Source organism: Gallinula chloropus (assembly GCF_964237585.1).
Source record: "Gallinula chloropus genome assembly, chromosome: 4".
NCBI classification, from domain to species: domain Eukaryota; kingdom Metazoa; phylum Chordata; class Aves; order Gruiformes; family Rallidae; genus Gallinula; species Gallinula chloropus.
The window spans coordinates 37478300-37492974 of record NC_140088.1 but is presented as its reverse complement, the minus strand read 5'-3'; the positions used below and the strand labels follow the sequence as shown (position 1 = coordinate 37492974).

Genomic DNA, 14675 nt, shown 5'->3' with positions numbered 1-14675 from the left:
AGTGGGACCTTGCAGTCTGACCTCACTGCTGTGCTTGCTTTGAGCAGGGTGCTGACAGGCCAGGAGTCTCCTGGCTGCTCAAGCATGGCATTTGCGAGCGCTCTTGCTCCATCATGGTTGCTGTTCCAGGAGGAACAGCCCCTCAGGCAGTCACTGCAGAGCTGGAGCACCCCTGGAGCATGAGCCTTAAAGGCCGTGCGCCCCAGCATCGGCCCCGCACCCTGCTCTAGCTTCCCTTCGCCGTGGGGATCCCACCAGCCGCTTTAGGCACGGAGGCTGGGAAGCCTCAGCTGCTTGAGGAGGGGCCGGGGGGATGCAGGAGGTGACATGAGGACTGGATGTAGCCAGAGTGGATGGCTGATCCCTCTGTGCTGGCTTGGAGGTGGGCACTGCTGGCCACTCTCTGCCTCTCAGCACAACCTTTCTGTCCCTTCCCTTCCCAGACCAAAGTCAGACCTCGCTCCTGCCAGTGACAAACATCAAAGCCAAATCCAGGGGCATCACCGGGAAAGCCGCCTCCTACGCCAAGTGGCCAAAGACGCCTGACAGGTCTCAGAGCTTCGGCAGCCCCAATGCCAGCCCCTCTTCCCCCTTCACCCACATCCAGGGCAAATCCAAGTACATCTCCAACCTCTCGCTCTCCCGCAGCAACTCCCCGCTGGGGCAGGCTCGGCAGCAGCGCAGCGTCAAGCAGCCGGTGAGCGAGTGGCCCCGCACGGAGGATCCTGGCATGGATGGTAGGTGGACTCCTCTCTTCTTCCCTCCCTGCCAGCCATGCTGGTTCTCTCTTATTGAGTGTCTTGAACCAACTGGCTCTTGCCTGCCCTGCACAGCTCTCGCTCTGTCCCCATCCTGCAGCTTATTGTGCTCCCAGCTCTCCCAGTACAGCCCTACACTTCCTGACCATGCAAGATGGTCGCTAGTTCCCTTCTGAGACCATGTACAGGCACCTCTGTTCTCACCCCCATCTTGGCTTGCTCAGGCGTTTCTAAACCAGATCTCAAGGAAAACAGGCACAGGCTCGGTCGGGCTGGCAGCAGAGAGAACACGGGGTGTTGATGCCCAGCTGTTGGCACGTGTTGGGACACCCCTTCTCCTGGCTCTCCATGCCTGGTCCCAGTGTTAGCACAGTCCTGCAGCAATCTGTCCCCCACTCTGGTGACAGGGTAATGAGGAAAGGTGATGTCAGGGCCAGGCATCCCTTCCAGCCCTTCCCGCTCACAGCACCCCAGCTGCCATCCCTTTGCTGTTCCTCAACAGCCTGTTATCCCACCCACAGGGCCAAGCCCAGTGCTGCAATCCGTCCGGATCGTGGAGATCAACATGGCCATTCAGTCCCAGTACTGCGCAGCTGCTGACACGTGCAGGTGAGCAAGGCGAGGCGGGTGGCAGCAGCACTGTGGGAGCTCCAGGGGAGACGGCAGCCAGGCAGCTCCTGGAGCTTCAGGCCATTTCCTGCCCTCACCCCATGGCAGCCCATACTGCTGCCCAGGTGGAGGAGCTGGGGCTCCGAATCCATCGCTCAGAGCGCAGGAATATGCATTTGGTGATGAGATCACCCTTAGGCATCACAGAATCCCGAGCTGGGGGAGCTGGAAGGGACCTCTGGAGATCCCCCAGTCCCACCCCCTCAGAGCCCAGTCCCCTCGAGCAGGCTGCACAGGACAGTGCCCAGGATCACGGGGTTTAAATGTCTCCAGAGATGGAGACTTCCCAACCTCTCTGGGCAGCCTGGCCCAGGGCTCTGCCACCCTCCCAGCAAAGAAGTTCCTCCTCAGGGTTAGGGGGAACTTCCTCTGCTCCAGTGTGTGTTCACGGTCCTTTGTCCTGTCCCTGGGCACCACTGAACACAGACTGACCCGTCCTCCTGAGCCCACCCCTCACGGGTTTCTCAGCACTCAGAAGATCCCCCTCAGTCTTCTCTTCTCTGGGCTGACCAGCCCTGAGTCCCTCAGCCTCTCTGTATCAGAGAGGTTCTGGTGCCTTCATCATCTCTGAAGCCCTTTGCTGTCCCCTCTCCAAGGAGCTCCCTGTCCTTCCTGCCCCAGGGAGCCCTCCCCAGGGCAGAGCAGAGGGGCAGGAGAACCTCCCTGACCTGCCAACCCCACTTGAGAACGAGCCTGGGCAGCCTTCCCCTCTGAAGTCTCAGCCCAGCAGATATTTCAGGTCCGTCCCAATGCCTGAAATGCCATAGCATGCTCTAACCCTTGATCCGTGTCCCTAGGACTGGAAACTTCACCTACCGCATCCCTGTCAACCAGCTCACAGCAGTGAACACCAACCTGACCCTGGAGATGAAGTGAGTGGACCGGCTCCATCTCTCGGGCGGTTTCGGTAGCCCTGACACTGGCTGGGTGCCACGGCCCGCGGTCTCCTGCCTGACCTGGGGCAGAGACGGCGGAGGCTGCTCCCATCCAGGGTCTTACCACATCTTGTCTCCCCAGCTCCTCCTCTGCCGTGTCCATCTCCCTCTGTGGCCTTGTCTCCAGAGCCCCTTGCCAGGATGCCACGAGCACGAACAGCTCCAGCGACACTGCTGAGGCACAGGTAGGGTGGGAGGGAAGGAGGGAAGTTACAGCCCACAACATCTGCACACCTTGAGGGTCATCCCACCAACAACCCCTACGGAAGGGACAGCCTGATACAAGCCATCACTCAATGAAATCATCACAGCCCCCTTTTCCCCAGGACTGCGGGGAAAAGACCCGGCTGTAAGCTGCCCAAACATGTCCTGATGACATCCCTTCAAGGGGATTTTGCAGGTCTGCATGTGTGGAGCCTGTGCCAGAGCCCGCTTCCCCCCTCCATCCAGCTCCATGGCTGACCATGGAGAGGTTGCTCCTCCGCTCGACCGCACAGGGTTGTGTGGTCCCATGCTGCTTCGGGCCTGGAGGACATCCCCTGATGCTCAGCCCCCGTCTCATCCCAGCTGTTCTCTTCTTCATCCCCAGGAAACAACGCATCGTTGGCCTCTTGTGATGATGTCATTCCAGGAGTTTACCTACCACTTCAGGGTAGCGCAGCCCGTGAGTACCAGCAGCTCCTTCCTCTTTCCTCTTGTCCTGGGGCAAGCGGGAGGGGAGAGCCAGCCCCACGGCAGGTTGAGCAGCTGCGCTGTGCCGAGAGCCTCCCACGGCCCTCTCCATCGCGCTGTCGCCTTCCTGGTTCCCCAGGTAGCTGGGGGATGTTTTTTCCCTGCCCCCCAGAAGACTCCTCATGTCCCCAACTGTAAGCTTGTTTTTTTCCCTCTCTCCCAGGGCCAAGCCAACTGCAGCACTGCCCCCGAACAGATGGGACACCTCTTCACTGACTATTATTTTCAGTTTTACTGGCTCTGTGAGTGAGTCCTGGCAGCACCAGCGCCCTCTGGTTGGAGAGAGGAGGTGGACTGGTGACACTGGGGAGATTCCTGGACACCCTCCTCCGCTAGCCCCCAGCACCACCTTACCCCTGTCTCTTGCATGGAGCTGGTTTGGTTGTGGCTGGCGATGCACAGCCCGCGTGGAACATCAGACCTAACGCATGGAAACTCAACTAGCCCTGGAGGGTATCACCTCACACCGACTCCCACCAGCCCATGCCACCCCAAAACATCTCTCTCCTCCCCTTACTGGGGACGTTGGTGTCCTCTGTCGCTTCTCCCTCCCTTTGCAACACTGGATTTCAAAACATCAGGCTGGACTAAAGGTGGACAGGTCTGCTGTGTCCCAGAGGGTGGGTGCTCCCTCTTGTGCTGGCCCAGTGGCCCTGGACACGCCACATCGATTCTTTGCAACACTGGAATTCGTCAACACTGGAGCCCTTTCCAAGAGCGAAATGCTGGAGTTTGGCCTGGAAAGGAAGGCTGTGCCTGGACGTACTGGAAGTCATACACTGGAGTTGCTGGTCCTTCTAGTTGGCTCAGGGCCATCCCCACAGCCCCACTCCACAGACTCCTCCCTGGACCTGCTAATGGACTCTCCTCTGTGGGCATCAAGAGAAGGTGTGGCTTCCCATTAGCCCTGTCCCCCCTCCTTGCTGTATCTAACTTTCACCGTGCCCCTCCTCGGATGGATAAACCCCCCTGATGCTGCTGCTGCGGCTGTGCCCAGGCCAAACCACACACGGGGACACTTGCCACCAACCCATGGGAGAGAAGTCACCATGGGGACCTGTCTGAGTTTTGGGGTTTGGTTTTGTTTTCATTTGGCAGAGGTGTGTGTGGAACTGTCTGGTCGGCTCATGAGTCAACGCAGCCACCTCTGCCCAGATGTGCCACAGGGACACCACTGGCAAAGCCCCACAGCGCAAGGCTGGGTCATTGGGGATACGTGACGGGGCTTCATCACACACACTCCCCCTCCTCTGGCTAACAGATCCCTGCTGAGCACGGGGGAGGCTGACGTTTCCCACCAAGCTGGGGGGGCAGTGGTGACTGTGAGTCCTTGCTGTCTCTGGTCTTGGAAAGCAGTTATGATGTTGAGTGTATTTTGGGTGTTTTACTGTTACAAGTTCTTAACTTGCTAAACTACTGAATTATTACTGTTTTTTAAGCCGTATAAAAATGGGTCTCTGAATTCTGTTGCTGTTGAGCTCAGCGTGTCTCGCACAGGGAACCCACGGGGGGTCACAGCTGAGCTCCGTGCTAGAGCTTGGCTGCTACGGCGGTGCTGGGACCTGGCTGATGGGCGCACGTGGCATCTTCCCCATCCTGCTCCAGCACCCCTTGCTAAAGGAGATGTCTGCATTCCTGGAGGCTGAGCCACCCCCCAGTTCTTACGTCTGAGCTGCGTTTCGCTGAAGGAACGGCGGCCGCAGCAGGGCGGTGATGGGAGAAATGCCGCTCGCCAGGCCTGAAGCGCACTCCAAAGCTGGTTCCAGAGAGGATTGCACCTTCTGTCCCAGGCAGCTCTGTCACTGGGTGCAGGCAGCTCGACCTCAGAATGTTTTTTGGGAAACTGCATCAGGCTCTGGCTACTGCATTTGGTTGCCTTCAGCAGCAATGGATGCAGCAATCCCTCTGACAGCACTGGGGAGCAATCCCTCTGACAGCGCCGGGGAGCATGTGGCTGGCTCTGCCCTGCCGGAGACACAAGCTGCAAAGAGGTTTTGTCGGGTTGGGTTTCTGTTTAGCTCCAGATAGAAAGCTGTTTCCTGTGCATGTCGTCCCAAAGCCCGGGGAGCAGTTTTGTCTCCTGTCTGCCACCTCAGAACTTCTTTCTGAGCTGGTCCCAGCAAAGCAGCCACAGCCTTGCGATTCCTGGTGACACAGCTAGGGCTCAGTGTCTCCACTGCCAAAGGACCCTGGTTTTTTAATGTCAGGGTGATTTCAAGGTCAAGTCTCCATTCCGACGGGCTTAACTACAGATTGGTGACACTCTCCAGCTTCTACACCCGCGCTGAAGCCTGGGCAGGCAGGAACTGGCAAGCAAGCAGGGACTGCTGGGCAGCTGAGGAGCAAAGCTAGGGCACTGCCGACTTTGGGGAGCTCAGCAGGAAAGCAAGACATCCTAAGGATTTGGAGCACTGACATGCAAACAGGTCAGCTCCACACTCAGCAGCATTCCCTGGTTCTGTCTGCACCTGGGAAGGAAACCCTCTGACACAGCGCTCGGAGAAGCCAGCTGGTGCTCAGCGTTCTTCCCTCCACCCGCCCTGAGCTTTTCTGCTTGGCCTTCACCTGGGAAGTGACTTTCTCAGCAGCTTTGATGCCCCACTTGGCAATCAGTCTGGCAAGTCCTTATCCGGGTGAGCGATGCCACGTGTTGTCCGACGTCTGCGCAGCCGAGAAGTAGCCTACTCACACCTCCTCTTTTCCCTGGGATTGTCCAGCTGGACCAAGTGCCCGTGTGTTCAGTTAAGGGGCGGCAGTGCGAGGGTCGGAGTGGAAAGCACAGCCTGCAATCACCAGCGCCAATCCAACCCCTCTCCCTGCTCATCCCGGCTCCGCTGCAGGGGAAATACATTCCTGGAGGAGAAGGAAGGAATCAATCAATCACCAGAAACGGGCTGGAAGCAGCAGCTCAGGAGGAGCCGGAGTCTCTCAGGTGTCCCTGCAATGCTCAGCTTGGGGGGTTTATGGTGGCCCCCAAAAACCCAAGTGCCTGAAGGGCTATGGAAGCATCTCTAGTGCCTTTTTTCTGCTCAGAGGACCGCACAAGGGAGCGGCGGTTTCCCACCCATGCCTCACAACAGGGTGGCCAGTTCGCTTAATAACAGAGGTGTGGTGATCCCTTCACACAAAGCAGCCAGCCCTGCCTGCCTGCAGCTGTTTGGGCAGCACCAGCCTGACCGCCAGCCCTGGGATGGAGAGGAAAGGGCTTCAGCACACAGTTTCCAGCATCTCATATAGAGTGAATGGCACCTTTTGTCCCAAAAATACATCACAAAGCGTAGGCCGGTTCCACAGGCCACTGCAGAGTGAGGCAGAAACGAGCTCATGAGGGGTCTGTAATGTTATTGAAGGGTCATGGGCTTGTTCCTACAGCCGTTTGCATAGAGCCCCAGGTCACCCCCCACCCCGTTGTCTCTGCCCTAACTGAAGCTGTGTTCCCCATCCCCAATCAGTAACAAGAGTTAACAATCAGGCCTTTCCCCACATGGGATGGAGGGAGCTCTGAGCCAACGGCTCCGGTTTTGGGGAGGTTCTGGGGGGCAGGGTGTGGGGAGCCCCTTTCCTTTCCGCTAGAAGCGAGACGCTTCATCTCTCTAGACATTCTTGGCAGGGAGGAAGACGAGCTGGAAACGAAGCCGCTTGCCAAAGTTGGGCCGTTTTGGAGTTTGTTTCAGAAGCAAACCCACAGATGTTCTGCCCTGCGTTAGAGCTTAAAGCCTGTAAATAGAGACTGCACCGCCGCTGCGAGAATTAAGGAGAGAAACAAACCACCACGGAAGCAAAGCACTAATTTGTTTGGTTTAAACGTTGCTGTCACAGCTTTAATCACTGTATATTGCCAGCAAGTTTGTAGAGTTGCATTCTTAGCAGGTGTTACTGATTTTATCGGTTTTTATTTGTGGGGAACAAGTGTGGTTTCCCTCCTCTCTTCCTGATTTATATTTATATTTTGCTGAATTCGAGTGCCAAGTCTCCAGATTCCCCACTTCCTTTTTTTTTTTTGTTCCCCTCCCCCCCCACCTGGTTTTGTTTGGCTTATTTAGACTTTGTTTTACGCTGGAGGTAAATATGCCCGTACAAATAAATATATAAATGCTGCTTTGTATCCAAGGACGGCTCCTCGCCCATTCCTCCCCAGCTGTGAGACAACAGCCTGTCCCTTCAGGAGTTAGAACATGGAGGAACCCCAGTGTCATTAGTTAACAGGAGTCTCCAGGCACATCCCACCAGGCTCAGAACACTTTACTACCTGCTCTGTACCTTTTCCACAGGCAGCAAAATGAGCTCTCATCGCTCATGGCCAGATCTGGAGGCAGCTGAAAACATCCGCAGAAGGAAAGCTTCTTCCCAAGTGGGAAATCAGGGGTCTAAATCCCTAGGCTACCTGTTGAATTCCTGGCTTTCAAAGCAATTAGGTTTCAGACCTGGGCTACAAATTCAAAGCTACCCATAAAAATCACAGAATAACAAGGTTGGAAGAGACCTTTGAAGCTCATCGAGTCCAACCATTCCCATCCTAAGCTAAACCATATCCCTAAGATATGGTTTAGCTTACCATTAGGCATGCCATAAACAGACTCATTTAGGGACAGGGCTGCTAATTCCCTACTTAACTGAAGGGCACAGCCAGCTGCAAGATTATTCCGACTTGTACTGCAGCCATTCCTCCCAAAAATCCTCAGCTTGTGTCACCCACCAGACCAGCTTTGTGGCCGAGGAGCCACTCCAGCACAGAGCCCAGCCAGTTTTGCTGGGGCCAGGCCCTATGTCCAGGCGGTCGCTGCCATCACCCACATGCTGCAGGAGCATGGAGCCTGGCTGGAGAGTGGGACCTGGCTTCACAAGGGGCCACAAGTGCTGCCAAAGCCCAAAGCTGCTGGCTCGGGCCAAGAGCTGGCCTTGCAAAAAGAGGGTGAGGGGATGCAATAGTAACTCTGCCCTGGTCAAGCCTCACCTGGAGTATTGTGTCCAGCTCTGGGCTCCCTGGTATTAAAAAGCCAGGGATCTCCTGGAGAGATTCCAGAAAAGGGTGATTAAGGGCCTGGAGCATCTCCCCTACAAAGAAAGGCTGAGTGAGCTGGGGCTGTTCAGCCTGGAGAAAAGAAGCCTGAGAGGGGATCTGATCAATGGTTATCAATATCTGAAGTGTGGGACACAGGGGGAAATGGCCAGCCTCTTCTCAGTAGGCTCTGGGGACAGGACAAGGGGCGATGGCCTCAAGCTGGAGCACAGGAAGTTCCACATCAACATGTGGAAGAACTTCTTCAGGGTGAGGGTGAGGGTGAGGGAGCCCTGGGACAGGCTGCCCAGGGGGGTGTGGAGTCTCCTTCTCTGGAGATATTCCAGCCCCGTCTGGACACCAACCTGTGCGACCTGTCCTAGAGAACCTGCTTCGGCAGGGGGGTTGGACTCGATCTCTGGAGGTCCCTTCCAACCCCTAGAATCCCGTGCTTCTGAGGGACATGAAAGCAGGCTTGGCAGGAAGTGGGAAGCTCTGATCTAGAGTCTGGCGGCACCAAGCCCAGAGCAGGTGTACAGAGCTGTGGAAATCTACATGAAACACAGGGCCCATCCCAAGGCACGTGGGTCTTGTGCTGCTGTCAAGGAGGTCTGGAAAAGGCAAGTGAGACAAAACCCCCCACAAAAGTCCCACCCAAAAGACAGACCAGGAGCTCAGAGGCAGGTGCATCACAGAGCCAGTTTTATTCAGGTCTGGTTCGCTGTGCTGGCAGAAGTCACTTGCTAGGAGCGCAGCCAGCACCTGCTACGGGCTTTACTGTTGAAGTACAAAAGAAATACAAAAGGAGGTTCTGCAGGGTCTCCCACCTAGAACCAAAGGAGAGATGGAGGTTGGTGAGACAGCACCCCCCAGGGGCATGCCGGGTCTGGGCTCTGCTGCTCCTAAAGCTGCAGAGCACTGGACAGCACCCAGCACACACAGTTCCTGCTGCCTCAGCCAGGGATGCCTATGGTTAAGCGACAGGCACAGAAGCACCCTCTGGCTAAGCTACCCAAGGGTTGACATGCAGCTCAGGTAGCTGCAATGCTTAAGCCCCAGAGCTGCTGTTGTAACAAGGAGGACACAGCCTTGTGTGTGCCACAGCTCTGTCCTGCCCTCTGGAAAGGTCTACTCACGGGGCTACACTTCCAGCATCCCCCCACCCCGACACGTGCAGAGCGGTAAGGCTACGGGAAGCTTACGGCCATGGGGATCGCAGGGCAGTATCCGTGCTCCTCCGCCTGGGGCCTCACACATAGATACCGACCCAGAGGAGCAGGAAGAGGACGCCAAAGCCCATGAAGAGCGAAGCCACCAGCGAGATCAACAGCTCCTTGTAGATATCCCGCGTGTACTTGGTGGATGTCACCTCATAGCTGCAGCCCAGGGGTTAAGGCTGTAACGGAGGCAGAGCCAGGTGAGGGCACCCCCCGCCCACTCCCCTCCCGCCGCCAGCCCGAGGATACACGAAGAACCAGGCAGTGAAGAACATGCCGATGGCCAGCAGCACCACGGTGAGGTGCGGGAAGACGGCCGGGTTCACCGGGCTGGTGTATCTGCTCATCGCCTCCAGCTCCTGCAGGGACACAAGGTGAGCAGCACCACCGGGCGGCAGGATGGGGACGGGCCTCGGACAGCTCCTGACCACTGTTCCAGCTCCTGATGCCCCGGCTCTCGCTCCCCCGGCTCCCCGACCCCTCGGCTCCCGCTCCCCCGGCTCCCTGACCCCCCGGCTCCCTGACCCCCCGGCTCCCTGACCCCCCGGCTCCCTGACCCCCCGGCTCCCTGACCCCTCGGCTCCCTGACCCCTCGGCTCCCTGACCCCTCGGCTCCCTGACCCCTCGGCTCCCAATCCCCCCGGCTCCCTGACCCCCCGGCTCCCCGACCCCTCGGCTCCCGCTCCCCCGGCTCCCTGACCCCTCGGCTCCCTGACCCCTCGGCTCCCGCTCCCCCCGGCTCCCAATCCCCCCGGCTCCCAATCCCCCCGGCTCCCTGACCCCCCGGCTCCCTGACCCCCCGGCTCCCGCTCCCCCTGCTCCCGGACCCCTCGGCTCCCGCACCCCTCAGCTCCCGCTCCCCCCGCTCCCGGACCCCTCGGCTCCCGCTCCCCCAGCTCCCGGACCCCTCGGCTCCCGCTCCCCCAGCTCCCGGACCCCTCGGCTCCCGCTCCCCCAGCTCCCCGACCCCTCAGCTCTCCCGGCTCCCTGACCCCTAGGCTCCCCGACCCCCCGGCTCCCGCTCCCCCAGCTCCCCGACCCCTCGGCTCCCGCTCCCCCGGCTCCCTGACCCCCAGGCTCCCGCTCCCCCGCCTCCCCGACCCCCCGGCTCCCGCTGCCCCGGCTCCCAGCCTCACCATGTCGCCCGGTCCCCGCTTCGACACGTCGCCTCCAGTCCCGCCGCCGCCCGCCCCTAGCGGAAGCGGAAGTGGGAGCGGGGCATACCGGGGTTGATACGCGGAGTGAGTGGGAGCCGCTCGCTATTGGCTCCGGCGGCTCCCGGCGGGCATTGCGGCGGAGCGCGGGAGCGGCGACGGGCTCGAGCGGCGGGGTAATGGCGGCGCCGGGAGGCGGAGGGGGTCGGGCGGGGCGGGCTGCGGGGGGGGGGGGGTGGCGGGCGGCAGGGGGGGAGGTGCCGGTGGTTAAAGCGGGCCGGGCCGGGCCGGGGGGGGCAATAATGGCGGCTGTGAGAGGCGTCAGTATCTGAGACGGGCCGGGGCGATAATGGCGGCTGGAGGGGCTGAGGCGGGAAGAAGGAGCCGGTTAATGGCGGCTGAGGCGGGCCTGGGGTGGGTGCCTGCGGGCCGGGAGAGGCGGTGGTGGAATGGGCGGGTGGGGGAAATAACGGCGGGGCTGGGAGGCGGAGGACAGGGTGGATAACGGCAGGGCTGGGAGGACGGGGAAGACAACGGGCGGGCTCCTGAGGGGGGTCGGCAGAGGCTGCGGCAGGAATGATGGAAGGGGACGAGTAATGGCTCGCTGGGGGAAGCGGGAAGAGGAGTGAAGGGCCTTGCTGGGGAGGCCACTGCCAGGAGAGGTGATGGCAGAGCTGGGAAGCAGTGAGGAGGCAATGGGGTGTGTGGTGGTCTCTGGGCAGGTGTAATGGTGGGGCTGGGGAAGGGTGAGGGGCTGAACTGGGAGAAGTTGGGAGCAGGGGGCACAGCAGCAGGAAGGGGTATGATGGTGGGCTGGGGCTGCAGTGCATGGGAGTAACAGTTTGTAGGGGAAGCAGCCGCCTCCCTTTAGCCTGCACACCGTGGCCCAGCTGTTAACCCCCAGCTCCCCCTAGCACCACGTATGAGGGCAGAGGTTGATCCCAGTGTCCCCTTTTCTGTTCCCCAGGATGGGAATTCACGGCCTGGCCAAGCTTATTGCCGATGTGGCTCCTGGGGCCATCCGGGAGAATGACATCAAGTCCTACTTCGGCCGGAAGGTCGCTATAGATGCCTCCATGAGCATCTACCAGTTCCTGATCGCCGTGCGGCAGGGAGCTGAAGTCCTCCAGAACGAGGAGGGCGAGACCACGAGCCACCTGATGGGCATGTTCTACCGGACCATCCGCATGGTGGAGAACGGCATCAAGCCGGTGTACGTCTTTGACGGCAAGCCCCCCCAGCTGAAGTCGGGGGAGCTGGCGAAGCGGACTGAGCGGCGGGCCGAGGCCGAGAAACACCTGCAGGAGGCTCAGGAGGCCGGAGAGGAGGTCAGCATCGAGAAGTACAGCAAGAGGCTGGTCAAGGTGACCCAGCAGCACACCGACGAGTGCAAGAAGTTACTAACGCTGATGGGCATCCCCTACGTGGAGGCGCCGGGGGAGGCCGAAGCCAGCTGCGCTACCCTGGTGAAGGCTGGGAAGGTCTATGCGGCTGCCACAGAAGATATGGATTGCCTGACCTTCGGCAGTCCCGTACTGATGCGGCACCTTACTGCCAGCGAGACAAAGAAGCTGCCCATCCAGGAGTTCCACCTGAATCGTATTCTGCAGGATCTAGGCCTGACCTGGGAGCAGTTTGTGGATCTGTGTATCCTCCTGGGCTGCGACTACTGCGAGAGCATCCGCGGCATCGGGCCCAAGCGCGCCGTCGAGCTCATCAAGGAGCACAAAACCATCGAGAAGATCGTTCAGCAGATAGACACCAAGAAGTACCCTCTGCCTGAGAACTGGTTGCACAAAGAGGCCCAGAAGCTCTTTCTAGAGCCTGACGTGGTCAACCCTGACTCGGTTGAGCTGAAGTGGACTGAGCCGAATGAAGAGCAGCTTGTCCAGTTCATGTGCGTAGAGAAACAGTTCAACGAAGAGAGGATCCGAAACGGGGTGAAGAGGCTGAACAAAAGCCGTCAGGGCAGCACGCAGGGCCGGCTGGACGACTTCTTCAAGGTGACGGGCTCCATCACATCAGCCAAGCGCAAAGAGCCAGAGACCAAGGGGTCAGCAAAGAAGAAAGCCAAGACCAGCAACGCCGCCGCCTCAAAGACCAAGAAGGGAAAATAGCCCCATCCGGCTGCCTGACAGGTCCCTGGGATTGTGTTGTGCTTGTTTACACTCGGCTGGGAATTGTAGGCTTACAACCAACGGTCTTTCTGTCCTGCTTGTTAGTGCTAGGAAGGACACTGCTGCGGTGCTTCCCGACAACGGCTAGGTTAGTGACTCGGATAAGCGTCCTCCTGCACAGTAGTAGTAACCTATGAGGAGAGGGAGAGCTGGAACGACTGTGGTGCTGGGGGTGTGAGGAACTGGGAAGTTGTGTTCATCGGTTTGGGCCTCTTGCTGAGGAGACCACAGGGACCAGAGGTGGTACTGGGGCTGTGGAACTGAGGGGGGGTGCTCTTCACAAACACCCTCTCTGCCTTGAGAGCAACCTGGGTGCAAATGACAGACAGGTTTGTGCCCAACAGCCCACCCAAAAGGTGCAGTGGGCTGAAGGAGAAACTGGGGAGAGGTGAGTGGAAGGTGAGCTGGAGCTGAAATAACAAGGGAAACCTCTCCCTTTAGTGAGGATTGGGTCTGGGGTCTTCCTTCCCTTACTGCGGTCGCTTTTCTTTGGTTGTAATCCCGGTTCCAGCGAAGTTCTGCCCTGCCTTTAGCACATAAACCAAGGATGAGCTGAGCTGAGTCTGCAGCTCCCTGAACCTGAATTTTGCTCCTGGGTTCCAAAAAGCAAAAGGCCATTAAACCTGGAGCAGAAGCCTCTTCACTCCCCAGTTTGTGAGGTATCCTTGCACGTTGTACACACAGACAGGTCCTGGGCAGAGTAGAAAAATGGTAGTGCCTCGCTTTTGTTGGGTTTTTATTTTCCCCCCTTATTTTATTCTGTATTTTCTGTAGCCTTGATGTGCTGAGTTCTGATTTCAGAATAAAGTTCATATGCAAACATGACGTTTCTTGTTCTCTGGAGGGGTGGCTGGAACCTCGGTGCTGAGGGCTGTGCAGGTGAGGAGAAATCCCACTTTCAAAGGGAAATGTGGCTGTGACAACAGCCAGTAGATGACACAGGGGCCTGAATACAGACAATGTGAGTTTTACTCCTGGTGTTAATTGGTTGGGGTTTTTTTTAGGTATCAAAAGGTCTCCAGAGATCTGTGGGTCAGCTCTCTGCTGAGATCTGAAATAAGATGGGCTTGTTGCACAGGGGGGTTCTCTTAGTGGTGTTAAAATAATCCCGACTTTTAAGGCACCTCAGAAATTTTCGTAAGTACGGGGTGACAGACGGTGGTGGCAGCACCTGGAGCTGCTTCTGCCTCATGCAACTGGTTGTGTGTGTGGGAAGGGCCACCCAAAACTTGCAAGTCTGCTTCCCTGAGCTGGTTGGTCTTGCAGGGCGGGGGCTTAAACTTAATTCCCAGCCTTAAGCTAGAGATACTTTGGCAAGAGGAAGCCTGGGTCCTTCAAAGGAGGGAAGGCAGCTGTGGCCGGTGTCCTTGGTGCACATTGTCCTCAGTGTAAGCAACTTCTTGCCATCTCCGATGACAGTAGCAGTCCTGCCATTCCAGTGATGAAGGTGCTTATCTTTTCCAATGCGCTCTTTCCTGCAACAAGCTGTTGGTGAAACTGGGTTGCCGTACGTATTCCCATCACGTTGCCAGGATTGTTACCTGGCACTCGCCCGGGACTCGGACTGGCTCATTTTATCTGCCCATATTTCAGCACCTCCATTATTTCATTTCAAAATGCAGTAAAGCCAAACTAAAACCGGGACGGGGCTGCCTTGATCTGTGTTTTCTTCAGTTTCAATCTGTGATCCGTCCTAATGGGAGCTTCCTGGTTGCATTAGTCCTGGTTTTATCCGGGAATACCTTTATGTGACCATGTGCAAGACTACAGTGACACGTGAGGGGATGAAAGGTCTAATTAATACGGGGGGGTGTGTGTCAGGCAAGCACTTACAGCAAGGAAGGAAACAGCAGCAGGGAGAAGCCCTGCAAGTGTACCATCTTCATCCCACCCCCATGCTCTTCAGCCCTGCAGCCTGCCCTCCTCTTCCAACCCGAAGAGCATTTAGTTCCTCACGTCATTGTTGTCACTGTGGTGCCACAGGTAGCTGGGAGGCACGAGGCAGGTGATGGAATGTTGGTAAGGAGGTTTGGT

General features: G+C 58.1%; 3 protein-coding genes across 3 annotated transcripts in view; 2 read left to right on the top strand and 1 right to left on the bottom strand.

Annotated features, from left to right (window-relative positions):
- The window catches only part of MYRF (myelin regulatory factor), a gene marked incomplete at its 5' end in the record, with an annotated part of 55590 nt that extends 52230 nt beyond the window's left edge, over window positions 1-3360 (top strand). Inside the window, 6 exons of the mRNA XM_084262942.1 lie at window positions 444-737; window positions 1280-1367; window positions 2225-2299; window positions 2445-2547; window positions 2952-3026; window positions 3258-3360. Coding sequence (XP_084119068.1) covers window positions 444-737; window positions 1280-1367; window positions 2225-2299; window positions 2445-2547; window positions 2952-3026; window positions 3258-3344 — 722 coding nt within the window. The 3' untranslated portion in view covers window positions 3345-3360. The remainder of the gene's footprint in view (window positions 1-443; window positions 738-1279; window positions 1368-2224; window positions 2300-2444; window positions 2548-2951; window positions 3027-3257) is intronic.
- Window positions 3361-8773: 5413 nt separating this feature from the next.
- Window positions 8774-10501, bottom strand: TMEM258 (transmembrane protein 258). The gene is made up of 4 exons (XM_084262890.1): window positions 10447-10501; window positions 9560-9669; window positions 9296-9469; window positions 8774-8920 (listed from the first exon to the last, which is right to left on the bottom strand). The coding sequence occupies exons 1-3, from the start codon at window positions 10447-10449 to the stop codon at window positions 9343-9345; spliced, it is 240 nt and encodes a 79-aa protein (XP_084119016.1). The 5' UTR covers window positions 10450-10501; the 3' UTR covers window positions 8774-8920; window positions 9296-9342.
- A 115-nt stretch (window positions 10502-10616) lies between these two features.
- On the top strand, window positions 10617-13414 carry FEN1 (flap structure-specific endonuclease 1). Its single transcript, XM_084263505.1, has 2 exons — window positions 10617-10640; window positions 11432-13414. Exon 2 carries the CDS (start codon window positions 11433-11435, stop codon window positions 12579-12581), a length of 1149 nt encoding a protein of 382 aa, XP_084119631.1. The 5' UTR covers window positions 10617-10640; window position 11432; the 3' UTR covers window positions 12582-13414.
- The last annotated feature ends 1261 nt before the right edge of the window (window positions 13415-14675 follow it).